The sequence below is a fragment of the Mobula hypostoma genome, chromosome 19, assembly GCF_963921235.1.
Source record: "Mobula hypostoma chromosome 19, sMobHyp1.1, whole genome shotgun sequence".
NCBI lineage: Eukaryota > Metazoa > Chordata > Chondrichthyes > Myliobatiformes > Myliobatidae > Mobula > Mobula hypostoma.
Genome location: NC_086115.1, coordinates 56,574,309 through 56,588,893, shown reverse-complemented (window position 1 = coordinate 56,588,893; position 14,585 = coordinate 56,574,309). Strand labels below are relative to the sequence as shown.

The 14,585-nt window shown below is 43.6% G+C and overlaps 1 protein-coding gene across 1 annotated transcript in view; it reads left to right on the top strand.

Moving 5' to 3' along the window:
- The window catches only part of gucy2g (guanylate cyclase 2g), a 97,209-nt gene that overhangs the window by 43,063 nt on the left and 39,561 nt on the right, over positions 1–14,585 (top strand). Inside the window, exons 13-18 of the mRNA XM_063071119.1 lie at positions 6,093–6,258; positions 6,352–6,507; positions 7,852–8,023; positions 8,875–9,015; positions 12,437–12,629; positions 14,098–14,272. Of these exons, the coding sequence (XP_062927189.1) occupies positions 6,093–6,258; positions 6,352–6,507; positions 7,852–8,023; positions 8,875–9,015; positions 12,437–12,629; positions 14,098–14,272 (1,003 nt within the window). The remainder of the gene's footprint in view (positions 1–6,092; positions 6,259–6,351; positions 6,508–7,851; positions 8,024–8,874; positions 9,016–12,436; positions 12,630–14,097; positions 14,273–14,585) is intronic.

Genomic DNA, 14,585 nt, shown 5'->3' with positions numbered 1-14,585 from the left:
ATGAGGCTGCCAAATCTACCAAATAACACGTAAAAATACACAGCCTATATAAAGTAGAAATAATGTATGTACAGTGTAGTATCACTTACCGGAATTGGGAAGACAGCGCCGAGCACACTGAGACTGAGTCATCGCAGGTTGGGTGGTGCACTGGCCCCCACCCTCCGGGCCGCCGACCTGATACATTGCTGCAAAGAATGCAGCAATAGCCGGGAGACACACAGCACATCTAAGAAAAAAGCCAAAATAAACATGCTAATTAATTAGGTGCCGCCAACACGTAATTGTCGGCCCAGATCAGAACGATGCAATTGGAAATCAGCACTGATCTGGGCCGACAATTACGTGTCGGCGGCACCTAATTAATTAGCTTGTTTATTTCGGCTTTTTCTTAAAGGTGTGCCGTGTGCTTCCCGGCTACTGCTGCATTCTCCGCGAATCGGTACAGTATCTGTCCGGGGCCCGGGTGTTGGGGTGGTGGGACATGGGGGTGTCATATCATCGTCGATCAGGGCAGGCAGCTCATCTTCTCCTATGACTGTCCGCCTCGATGTCGAAGATCAAGGTTCGTCGTCTGCTGTGGCTGATGAGGAAGGCTTGCTGGACTGCTGAGCCTCGTGCATTTTTCTATCATACAGTTGTTTGTAAGGACTCAAACCATCCTGCAAATATCCCCTAAACTTACGTACCCTTTCAAAATTAAAGTCGTACTTTATCATTGCAGCGAAAATCTCACGCAGTTGCTTCACTTTCTGCCTTCGATTGCATTCGGTTTCCATTGTTATCCTTTCCTCTTCTAACTGCATCAGCTCTTCATCTGTCAGGTCTTGGTCATGGGATGCCAAAACTTCTTCAACATCATCTTCGTCAGCTTCCACAAGGCAAACTCACTTTGTCCTTGCTTCGTTCACCACAATCGAAACGCTTAATTATGTCTAGTTTTACGCTAAGTGTAACACCCTTACGAGCTCTCTTAGGCTTTTCCAATACCTCAGAACTCATCTTGCAAACGGCTGCTCACAGGCACGTGTTTAAGCAATGCTGGCGAGAATGCAGTTCTGAATCCAGGGGATAGTGGCTGCTTGGGGCGCGCGCTGCCTTTTATCGTGCGCTGATTTTTTCACGTGCTGATTTTTTTATCGCACGCTGCCTTTCTTTGTAACAGTGAAACACCTTCTGAAAGCGAAAACAGGGTACTAATGTAGGTCTTTCGTAACAGTGAGGTTTCGTAAAGCGAACGTTCGAGAAGTGGGGGACACCTGTACTAGATATTGTCCAACATTCTGATCCATATAACATAACTGGATAAACGTAATATTTCTGTACTCTGAGGCAGGTTGTCATGCCTAGTTTAGTGTTGGTCAGTATACTCTTGTGCTCAAAAGTGTCTTTTGCCATCCCTATTCTTCTTTTGATGTTCATGTCGCACCTGCCATCTGATGTCACCCAACTTCCTAAGTAGCAAAAGTTCTGTACTTGTTTTATGTCTTCCCCGTTTATTTTCAGCCTGCAGGATAGGATTCTCCTTCTTTTTGGATATCACCATACATTCTGTCTTCTTGCGATTGATAGATAGACCCATTTTTGCACTTTCTTCAACAACTATATCAATTAAGTTTTGTAGTTCTTCCTCCGTACTTGCAATTAACACAGTGTCATCTGCATATCTGAAATTATTGATGTTTTCACCGTCAACTTTGATTCCCAAGATGTCTTTTTTTTGTAATACTGTTTCAATGTACACACTAAACAAATCAGGGGAGAAAACACACCCTTGTCTAACGCCTCTCTTGATTTTCGTAAACTGACTCACTTCTCCATCTATTCTTACAGCGGCAGTTTGTTCCCAGTACAGATTTCTGATTAGGCGGTGGTCTTTTGAATCTAGACCTGGAGTTTCCTGTAATAGTTCAAATAACTTATTGTGCTTCACTTTATAAAATACTTTTGTGTAATCGATGAAACAAACAAACAAATCTCTTTGCACTTGAATAGCTCGTTCTCATAGTATCCTTAACCTCAATACTGCGTTTCTTGTACCTTTGTCTTTCACAAAACCTCATTGTTCTTTACCCATTTCAGCTTGTATCTTACTTTTAGCTGTTGTCATCAAAATTCTTAGAAGTATCTTGGTGATATGACTCATTTAATTTATGGTCCTATGTAATTCACATTCTATTGCTCCAGGTTTCACAGGAAGAGTGATAAATATTGATTTTTTTCATCTCTGGTATTATTCCAGTCTCATAAATGTCATTGATTAAATCAGTAAGTTTTTCAATTCCATAATCTTCAAGGGCGATAATTTACTGTTGATGTTGTACTGAACTTTTAACCTACTCTAAGATCAATCTAACCCTTCCTTCCTACATCGCCTTTCTATCATCCATGTGCCTATTTAAGAGGTTCTTAAATGTCACTAATGTATCTGCCTCTACCATCATCTCTGGCAGGGCGTTGCATTCACCCATCACTCTCTGTGTAAAAGAACTTACCTCTGACATCCCCCCAATCCTTCCCTCCAATCACCTTCAAATTATGCCCCCTTATATTAGCCATTTCTACCTTTGGAAAAAGTCTCTGGTTGTCCACTTGGCTGATGCCCCTTATCATCTTGTACACCTTGTATATCTTGTACACAGGGAGAGCTGGCAAACTCCACGCAGACAACACTCAAGGTGAGGACTGAACATGGGTCACTGGCTCTGCTAGACAGTGGGGCCACTATCTGTGGTACCATTTTATCTGTGGGACCGAGCCACCCATTTTATCTCTGAAGTCACTGAGATCAGTAGTGGGCATTGAGAGAACCTGGACCATTGTGTCTGTTGAGTAATTCTATGACATTAAATGTCCAGGAATTGTTCCCCAGGTGCCCCTCCTCCTTCCCTTTCTCCCAAGATCCCCTTTCCTCTCCTAACAGATTCCTTCTTCTCCATCCCTTTGCATTTTCCACCTGTCACCTCCCAGCTTCTTATTTCATCCCCCCCCCCCACCCACCTGGCTTCACCTCTCACCTTATAGCTTGTCCTGCTTCCCCCTTTCCCCACCTACTTATTCTGGCATCTTCCCCCTTCCTTACCAGTCCTGTTGAAGAGACTTGAATGCTGCCTCTTGAATGATTGCCAATTGCATCGCCTCTGATCTGGGCCGACAATTATGTGTCGGGCGGCACCTAATTAATTAATTTCGGCTTTTTTCTTAAAGATGTGCTGTGTGTCTCCTGGCTACTGCTGCATTCTCCGCGAGTCGGTATCTATCCGCGGCCTGGGGGTTGGGGTGGTGGGACACTGCTGTGTCATCTCATTGTCTGTTTCCATTAGGGCAGGCAGGTCATCTCTTCTATGACTGTCTACCTCGATGTCGAAGGTTGAGGTTCGTCATCTGCTGTGGCTGATGGGGAAGGCTTGCTTGACTGCTGAGCCTCGTGCATTTTTCTATCATACAGTTCTTTGTAAGCACTCAAACCATCCTGCAAATATCCCCTAAACCGACGTACCCTTTCAAAATTAAAGTCGTACTTTATCATTACTCACTCGGTTTCGATTGTTATCCTTTCCTCTTCCAATTGCATCAGCTCTTCATCTATCAGTTCTTGGTCATGGGATGCCAAAACCTCTTCAACATCATCTTCGTCAGCTTCCACAAGCCAAACTCACTTAGTTCTTACTTCGTTCACCACAATCAAAACGCTTAATTATGTCTAGTTTTACGCTAAGTGTAACACCCTTACAAGCTCTTTTAGGCTTTTCTGAAACCATAGAACTCATCTTGCAAACGGCTGCTCACAGGCACGTGTTTAAGCAATGCTGGCGAGAATGCAGTTCTGATTCCGGGGGAGAGCGGCTGCTCGGGGTGCACGCTGCTTTTTGCATAACAGTGAAAACACCTTCTGTTAGCGAAAACAGGGGACTAATGTAGGTCTTTCGTAACAGTGAGGTTTCATAAAGCGAACGTTCGAAAAGCGGGAGACACCTGTATTTGTGTAATAAGAGACTATAGCTGGGTGGTGGAGAATGTATTGACTAGCTGCATCACTGTTTGGTACGGAAACATCAATGCCCTTGAATGGAAGATCCTACAAAAAGTAGTGGAAACATCCCAGTCCACTATAGGTAAAGCCCTCCCAATCATTGAGCACATCTACATGAAACACAGGCACAGGAAAGCAGTATCCATCATCAGGGACCCCACCACCCAGGAATGCTCTCTTGTCACTGCTGCCTTCAGGAAGAAGGTACAGGAGCCTCAGGACTCACACCACCAGGTTCAGGAACAGTTATTACCACTCAACCAACAGGTTCTTGAACCAAAGTGGATAACGTTACACAACTTCACTTGTACCATCACTGAAATGCTCCCACAACCAATTGATGACTCTTCATCTCATGTTATTGATATTTATTGCTTGTCTACTTACATTACTATTTCTTCTTGCATTTACATTTTGGTGTCTTCTGCACTCTGGTTGGACGTTCTTGTTGGGCTGGTATTCTCTTGATTCTGTTACAGTTATGGTTCTATAGATTTATTGAGTATGCCCACAAGAAAACGAATCTCAGGGTTGTATATCGAGACATATATGTACTTTGATAATACAATTTACTTTGAACTTTGAACTTTGGCTGACAGGTTCAGGTCTATGGATGTCAGATGCTCACAGGATCAAATGGTAACTGTTATTCCTTACTCAACTAAATAGAATAAAATTAGGGACAAAGTTGAATGACGGCCTGGACTGGCAACATTTTTGCATAAAGTACTTTGTACATTGTAGTATTTTTATGTCCTTGCATTACACTGCTGCTACAAAACAACGATTTTCATATCTTGTAAAGCCAGTGATAATCAACCTGGTCGTAATTCTGATGAACCAGGATAAAGAGGTTCCAGACATTATTGGGGGTGGTGTTTAAACATTGGATAAGGAGATGAGGGTGGATATCATTGAAGGTTGTTCAGCTGAGGCCAAGTAGCTAAAGCTTGGGGAAAAAGAGTCAAATCTTCTTTGCATGTGGCATACTACTGGCCTCTCAACAGTCAGCTGAAGACAAAGGAATGGGAATTAGAATTGGTTTATTATTGTCACATGTACAAAGATGCAGTGAAAATCTTGACTTACACGCTGTTCGTACAGATCAGATCAAGGCTCGGGTCCTTGGTATTAAAGTCCATCGATCAAACTGACAGCAGAGGCAGATAAAATGTTGAAGAAGTCATGAGGGATACATTCATCAGCCAGGACATGGAATAAAAGTGAATGGAGGTCGGGGGACAACTTTATAAAACTTTGCTTAGACCACAGCTGGTACATTAAGTGCAATTCTGGTCACTACTCTACAGGAGGGTAGCACTGGGGAGTGTGCAAAGGAGATTTGTGAGAATGCTTCCTGATTTGGAGGGCTTTATTAATAAAAAGAAAGTGGATGCATTGGATTTGTTTCCTTAGAGCAGAAGAGGCTGAGAGTAACTGGACGGAGGTTCGCAAAATGATAATTATTACCAAGATAGTGTGGATAGTGAGAAACTTTGCCCCTTAACATACTGTAGACTGCATAGGTTTAAAGTGAAGGGTAAAAGTTTTAGAGGGGATTTAACAAAAAATTTTTTCACCAGGGAATAGCTGCAATTCAGGAAGTCCTACCTGAAATAATGGTGGAGGCAGTAACTCTTACACTGTTTTTATTTTATTTATTGTTATTATCTTTTCTCTGCTAGATTGTGTATTGCATTGAACTGCTGCTGCTGAGTTAACAAGTTTCTTGTCACATGCCGGTGATAATATTAACCTGATTCTGATTCTAATTCTGAGTATTCATTTGAGCACTTGAATCACCAAAGCACAGAAAACCATGGTAAATGGGATTGAAAGAGATGGGTTCTTGAAGGTCGTGATGAACTGGTTTGCTGGAAGTCTGATTTCTGAGATCTGTGTCTCATTAACTCTAAATTTAATCACAGAAGTTAATTAGTTACACAAACATTGCATCTTGGGTATTCCCAGATCCTGCATTACTGATGATTATTAAATTCAACTGCCGTGTTAAATGTTGTCTACGGAAGGACTGAATGATGTTTTGTATTTTAATTAGGGTATGATATTTTTACATGACAGTCCGCTGAAGTCTCATGGTAACTTAAAGCCTACAACCTGCCTAATAGATAGCCAAATGCAAGTCAAATTATCAGCATTTGGGCTGTGGGAGCTTCAGTATGAAGGCAAAAGGAAAATAATCTTTGAAGATATGGATTATACAGGTACATTTAATTACCCTAAAGAGTAGCTTAGAAAATGTAAGCATTTAGAGAATTACAGTTATCTTCACATGTGTTTAATTTGTTTTCTGGCAGATCTATACTGGACAGCGCCAGAACTACTGCGTCTTGACGAATACACATCCTGGGGGTCCCAGAAAGGAGATGTGTACAGTTTTGCTATTATTGTGAAAGAATTGATTTATCATGGGGAAAATGGTCCATACCATGATTATCAGATGGACCCAAAAGGTAAAACAGTTATGTCTTATATCACTTATATCTATTGTTATTGGTGTCGTGGATTTTATTCTGCACTTTTCCTTTTAACTGCCTAGACCTGTAGGATTGATCTGCTTGTCGTTGTATTTTTGCCTCATTGAGGTCCTCTGCTGGTCGGAGTCGACCGTGCATGTTGTGTCCCAGCCGCCTACGTGATACGTAAACCAGGCAGTACAATATGGAGAGTGACCTGATGCCCTCTCCACACAGCTGATGAATCCAAAGGAACGGCAGAGACTGATACAGTTTGGCCCCAGCGGCGTGTTGCGAGTCAGTGTTGGACTCAACACAGGGCTATGTTAGGGTCTCTTGCTTTTCCCTCAAGGTTCACTGCCGAAGGTTTCTCCATGAGTGGGTATAGTTGCAAGGCAGCAGAGGTTTGATATCAGATAGTGTGGTTGGTAGGTGATATTAACCACGATATCAGCTAGGTGAGTTTAGGTGAGCTGTCATTCACGGCTGATGAGCCCTGTCTGCCCAAAGCAACTGGTTTAAAGATGCCAGTAATCCGCCTTTGCCCCTTCTCCTGTCAGTAGAAGCTGTTCCGCCGGGCTTAGTAGCTAAGCCACATGTGAAGGCCAGAAGCTGGACATGGTTGTCCGGGGCTATCTGAAATGCATGCCTTCAATAGGTTTCAATAGGACAGTAGGTGCATTCAATATCAGAAAAATGTCTACAATATACATCCTGAAATTCTTTTTCTTCACAGACATCACCAAACAGAGGAGAGCCCCAAAGAATGAATGACAGATAAAAAGTTAGAGCCCCAAAGCCCCCCACCACAACTCCCCCTTCCATGTACAAACAGCAGCAAGGCAATGAAAACCCCCACCCCCACCAGCAAAAAAGCATCGGCACCCTCCACTGAGCACGCAAGGATTTAATAGGGAGCTTATCCCCGCTACCACAACTGGCTGTGACAACCATAAGGAACGTTTCTTTTCTTTAACCTTTATATTGAGAAATAAACTCTATTGCTATGTCTTTAGAAAGTGGGAGGAAGGTTTTCCAGAGTTCAATTTTGGTGCCATTCTGTAAGAAGTCTCTGTATGTCTCCCCGTGCGGAATGTGTGAGTTTTCTCTGGGTACTCCAGTTTCCTCCCACAGTCCAAAGACCTACTGGGTAGGTCAATTGGTCATTGTGAATTGTCCCGTGGTTAGGTTAGGGTTAATCAGGGTTGTCAGGGATCACAGGGCAGCCTGGCTCGAAGGGTCAGAAGGGCCTGCTCCTCACTGAATTGCTAAAGAAATAAATAAAATAAAAGATTTGACATGATTAGAATGTTATTTCACTCTTCATTTCATTGTATTTAGAAATCATCAGTAAAATTATAAGCCCTGTAATGCTGCTGAGGCCTACTCTGTCAGCGGAGAAATGTAATGAACGGATTACTTCCCTGCTGAGAGCCTGTTGGGATGAGAGTGGAGACAGAAGGCCAACCTTTCAATCGATCAAACATACACTGCGAAAGGAAAACCCCAAAGGGTGAGTCTTAAAGATTCACTCCTTGACACTGATGGATGCTTCACCTGTCTTCAGTATTGACTTCTATAATGAAAGTTCACAACAACTCTGGTCAAATCAATGCTTTGCATTCTCACTTGGGTAGCTGTTTTTAAGAACTGTTATTAGTTTATTTGTGTGATGGGGTGGAGATACATCTCTACCAAAGGAGGTGTAACACACTCCTCTCCTCCGCTAGCCTGCAGGTCACCCTTGGGCAAGGTGTAGCACCTGCTTAGCCCCCGATCAGGGTCACGTAAAGCCAGGGGAGCAGGCGGTAGATGGTCGTATTATCAGCTGGTGCGTATCACAAGTCCTGGTTAGGTGACCACTGTCGCCAGACGGACAATCTCTGAAGATTATTGGTAATGTCTGGGGTCACCTGTCTTGTAAAGACACTGCCCAGAAGAAAACAACGGCGAACCCCGCTTGTAGAAAAGTTTGCCAAGAGCAGTCATGGTCATGGAAAGACTAAGATCGCCCACGGCATATGACACGGCGCATAACAAATGAACACGGAAGGTCTTTTCCAGGTACCTTGTCCTGCTCCTCTGGGTTTGGCCCCTCTCCAGAGATGCAGCCTGGGCCTTGGACTGCTTTTCTCTTCGTTTTAACTTCTGTTTTCCAAAGTATATGTTATATTGTATTTTTATGTTACTACTCTTTATGAGTGAAGTTGACCCAATAGCAGAAAGACTGTGATGCATCGTGTACTGAACTTTCAGCTGTTGCACTCGTGTTCAGATCCAATTCAGTGTGAAAGGCAAGAGCACACTGAGTGAGCTCCAGGAATGAATGATCTTCCACTGATACATTTCCCTTCACCTTTACAGTGAAATAACCATTCTAGATTCTATGGTGGATAAACTGGAAAGATATTCCAATCACTTGGAAGAAGTGGTTGCAGAGAGGACACAACAACTCACACTGGAGAAGGGGAAAACTGACCAGCTATTGACCAACATGCCGCCAGGGTATGAACTCTGGAACTTACTGATGTTACAGAAAGTCACAAAATTATCTTTATAAGAGTTTTATTTGTAGTATGTAAAAGTAGGTGGTGGGGTGGAGATATGACTCTGCCAAAGGAGGTGTAAGGCATTCCTCCCGTTAGCCTGCAGGTCACCCTCGGGCAGGGTGTAGCACCTGCTTTACCCCACCACCCCAGATCAGGGTCATGTGGAGCCACGGGAGCAGGTGGCGGATGGTCGTACGAGCAGCCGGTGCACATCACAAGTCCTAGTTATGTGACTACTGACACCAGGCAGACTATCTCTGAAGAGTATTGATAATGGCTGGGGTGACCAGCATTGTAAAGACACTGCCCAGAAGACTTCTGTAGGAAAATTTACCAAGAACAATGATGGTCAAAGACCGTGATTGCCTGTGCCATATGACATGGCGCATGATGATGATGATGGGTCTATAAAAGAACTATTCTCAACGTAAGTAGGACTGTGAATAATTATATACAGGAAGGTGACACTATCATGAAGCACTGTATCTCACCAAGCAGTCACTTTGCAACCATGTTTAGCATGTTGAGATTGCAGGGTCCACATCCTATCATGACGGTAACTGTAACCCTCTGGCATTAACTAGATGTGACCTCCAGCATGCAGGCCTTTAAATTTGTTGTTTTGCAGCTTACTGGAAGGATGAGCTGGTAAGTGAACTGAGTGGGAAACAATGCATCAAGACTTCGCAATCGACAGCACTAACGATATGTCCACATACTGACGGCCTGTTACACCGCTGTCGTTTAGGGCAGCGGTGAATGTCCGCCATGTCTGGCAGTGTTCAGGGCTTCCTTCATCATCTCAGTAACTTCCCCTCACTTTTCACTCCTGTCAGTCGTGCAGCTCCCAGGTGGAGACTCAGGAATACCGTCGCACTCAGATGTAGAAGGATTCTTCATTGCTGTTTACCTAACAATTTTGTTTTACTAGTCAGGGTTGTTAGCCCTGAGCTGAACCCCCAAACCGAGGGCTGGTGGATCACTCTTAGTCTGGCCTCTACCTCTGACTTGGTTGACAAAGGGCGACCCTACCAAGAGCCAAAGCATAAAGCCTTGACTGAAACTAACATAGATCTCTGGATCATTGAAGCACGTAAGCCTCCAAACTACGCCAAGGTTGTGGTCCTCTCGGAGTAGTATGTCCGTATGGAGCACCTGTAGTGAATTCTCCCTGGTTTTCAGTGTGAACCAATGAGTGCATAGTGCCCATGTTAAAGGGAGCACTAAAGTTACATACACATCTCTTCACACGGGCTTGTTACATGCTGTAGGAAAAACAAGGCCATCGCACAATTGCTTTGTTAGTGAAAAGAGGCCTCTTTGACATACACAGATTGGATTTAAAATTTTTGCACACTCAGGCCTGCTTCAACATTCCCTAAAGGGGACCTGTCTGAGGAAATTGCTAATCAGCTTGGCAGATCTTCCTCGGGCTTTGCACAGCCCACACCGAACCCCAGACACACAAAGACCTACCCACCCACCCGCCAAACCAAACAGTTCAAGTCTCACTGCCGCAACTGGCTGATTAACACCTCTCTCACTCAATCACACAACGTTTCTCTCAAGGTGTGGATTCCTTGAAACGTGACTGGTATCCCTGTTCCCACCTCACCCTCAGTGCCTAATTCCCAGTAACTGAATTACTCCCCTTCAGAATAGCAGAACCTGCAAATGAAAGAGCTTTGAGCTCGTACAATCTATCCTGTAGCACACAATAGCTAGGGCCTTGTAAATTATAGAATTTTGCAGTAATTTGCAGAACCTTGATCAGAACTTTCATTGATTCCCCATTTCACTATCTTTATAATGTGCCCATTCAGATACCATTCAACCTCAAGGCTGGAGCGAAAAGCATTGAACAATTGCCAGCCTGCACATGCCAATCACTTTTAACTTGGCTCTGTGATGAACTGAAGTTGTGGCCTGTTCCAGCTTCAGGATTGCCTGGCTTCACGTCTTTTGTAAAGCTTCAGTTCTGAACACTACTTGCTTGCTTTTATTGTTTGCGTGATTTTTTTTCTCTCTGCACTTTGGGTGTTTGTCTTTTTTTAATAATGGGTCCTATTGGGTTTCTTGTTTTGTGGCTGCCTGTAAGGAGACGAATCTCAAGGTTGTATAATGAATACATACTTTGATAATAAATGTACTTTGAACTTTGAACACACTGCATGGCTAGACTCAAGAGATTAAAAAGCCTCCGAGGGGACATCTTTGAAAGGATATGGGGCCCTGTATTGGCTTTCTTACGGGGTGAGGACTGAGGTTTTTTGGTGCGGTGCACCTTTCTGTGTATGTTTACTTTTGCCTTTATATTTTTCTCTCTTTTGCTGCTCAATATTTAATTTGATTTTGCTATGGTTGTGGTTTTTGTGGATGTGCTGTGTTTTTTTTGTTCGTTTGTTTGTTAGTAATAAATAAAAAAAATGTATATTAAAAAAAGTCAGACCTAAACGTTAATGCAAAATTCTCAGTCAAGCAAAATTCACATAAGTATCATTTGGTAAAGGAACAGAAACCTTGCAGATCTAATTTCTATTCTTTCAGATAAACGACTTGGCCTTATCCCTTCAACAGTTGACAGATCTTCTTCACATGAGTTGTCAGGTCAAGTTTGTTGTCGTTTAACTATATACTGTACAGTGCACATATACTATCAAACAAGGCAACATTTCACCAAGCCAGCGTGTAAAGCACAGGAGTACACATAACACACAATAACTTATGAAAGTAAGAATTAAATCCACAGATGAATTATGCATAAGTAAACAAAGTAAAGTGCATAAATTAAATATTATCAGATGCAGAACAGATTAACTGAATGTGATGTGGCAGGGAGTTCTGAAGCCTAATGGTCTGAGGAAAGAAACTGTCTTCCTTCAGTTAGTCCTGACGAAGGGTCTCAGCCTGAAACATCGACTGTACCTCTTCCTAGAGATGCTGCCTGGCCTGCTGCGTTCACCAGCAACTTTGATGTGTGTTGTCTTCCTTCCTGACTGTTCTTGTTTTTATGCATCGGAGTCTCCTGCCTGATGGTAGCAAGTTTAAGAGGCTGCTGGATGGATGTGTGTGATCCTTAATAATGTTAAGGCCGTGCGTGTGAAGTGCTCCTGATAAATGTCCCCTATGGATGGTAGAGGGACCCTTATGATCCCCTTAGCTGTTCTCTCAGTCCCTTGTAGGGACCTCTGGTCCGATGCTTGGCTGTTCCCATCCCAGATGGAGATGCAACTTGTCAGGATGCTTTCAATGGTGCTCCGATAAAATGCAGTTAAGATGGTGGGGGGAGGAGAGGGAGCCTTGCTTGCCTCAATCTTCTTAGGAAGTGAAGGCAGTCACCTGTTTAGGATGATGGTTATCGTTTTATTTATCGACAGCTTCATTGCCGAGCAACTCATTCTGGGAAAGGCTGTGGAGCCGGAATCCTTTGAATCGGTTACCATCTTCTTCTCCGACATCGTTGGCTTCACGAAGCTTTGCTCCATCAGTACGCCCATGCAGGTTGTGGATATGCTCAATGATCTTTACAGTTTGTTTGATGGCATTATCAAATCGTACGATGTGTACAAGGTAAGAGAGTGCTTGCTGGACAATACTAACCATACTAAATATTGAGTGAATTTCAACAATTTCTCCCATGACTTTCCATACACTCTGTGGTAAATATTAAGTATCTCGGCCCAAAACACCAACAATTGGTTCCTAACTCGAAACAAGAGAAAGTCTGCAGATGCTGGAAATACAAGCAACACACACAAAATGGTGGAGGAACTCAGCAGGCCAGGAGGCAGCATCAACGGAAAAGAGTACAGTAGACATTTCGGGCCGAAACCCTTCGGCAGGACTGGAGAGAAAAAGCTGAGGAGAAGTTTTAAAAGGTGGGGGAGGGGAGAGAGAAGCGCAAAGTGAAAGGTGAAACCAGAAGGGGGAAGGAAAGAGCTGGGAAGCTGATTGGTGAAAGAGATACAGGGCTGGAGAAGGAGGAATCTGACAGGAGAGGACAGAACGCCATGGAAGAAAGAAAAGGTGGGAGGATCACAAGAGGGAGGCGATAGGCGGGCAAGGAGGTAAGGTGAGAGAGGGAAAAGGGGATGGGGAAAGGTGAAGGAGGAAGAGGGGTGGGCGCATTACTGAAAGTTTGAGAAATCGATGTTCATGCTGTGAGTGGTGGATCTGTGGAATGCTCTGCCCCAGAAGGCTGTGGAGGCCAGGTCTCTGGATGCTTTCAAGAAAGAGATAGATAGAGCTCTTAAAGATAGTGGAATCAAAGGTTATGGGGATAAGGCAGGAACTGGATACAGATTGTGGATGACCAGCCATGATCACAGTGAATGGCGGTGCTGGCTCGAAGGGCTGAATGGCCTACTCCTGCACCTATTGTCTATTGTCTATCGCTATCAGGTTGAAGGCTACCCAGACAGAATATAAGGTGTTGTTCCTACAACCTACATGTGGCCTTATCACAACAGTGTAGGAGGCCATGGTTAGAAATATCCGAATGGGAAGTGGAATTAAAATGGTTAGCCATTGGGAGATACCACTTTTTTCGTCTCTCCTCCTTCCCTTTCTCCTATCGTCCACTCTCCTCTCCTATCACAGTCCTTCCTCTCTAGCTCCTTAACTTTCCCATGCACCTGGTTTCATCCATCCACCCATCTACCCACCCACCTATCCAACTTAATCCCAGCCTAATCGCAGGACAATTTACAATGACCAATTAACTACCAATCAGTACATCTTTGGACTGTGGGAGGAAACTAGAGCACCCGCAAGAAACCAACGCAGTCACTGGGAGTACGTACAAACTCCTTCTAGACTGCAGTGACAATTGAACCCAGGTCGCTGGAACTATAAAGCGTTCTACGAACCACTATGCTAACGTATCATCTTTCTAGCTATCCTACCGCCCCCCATCCCCCCCCACCACCTTTGTGTTGCTCTGGATTTCCAGCATTTGCAGAATCCCTTGTGTTACTTGTCCACCTGATTAGCCTCAGGTGTGTGTGTAGCTTTCACTCTGCTGTTTCTGTCACTATAGGTTGAAACAATAGGAGATGCCTACATGGTGGCAAGTGGACTTCCAATTCGCAACGGGATGCAGCATGCTGGGGAAATTGCTACCATGTCTTTGCATTTTCTCAGCTCCATTGCGGTCTTTAAGATAAGACACATCAACAATGTACAACTGCAACTTCACATAGGTCTCAATACAGGTAATACAAAATCTTCTGTTTTCTATTTGGAGAACATTATCCAAGTTCGAAAAGTTCAAAATAAACTTATTATCAAAGTACATGTATGTCACCATCCACAACCCTGAGATTCATTTTCTTGTGGGTATACTCAATAAATCTATCGAATGATAGCCGTAAGGGAATCAATGAAAGACCACCCAACCAGGGCATTCAACCAGTGAGCAAAAAGGCAAAAAAAACTGTTCAAATACAAAATTAAAATAATAAATAAGCAATGAATATCAAGAACATGAGATGAAGAGTTCTAAAAAGTGAGACCATAGGTTGTGGG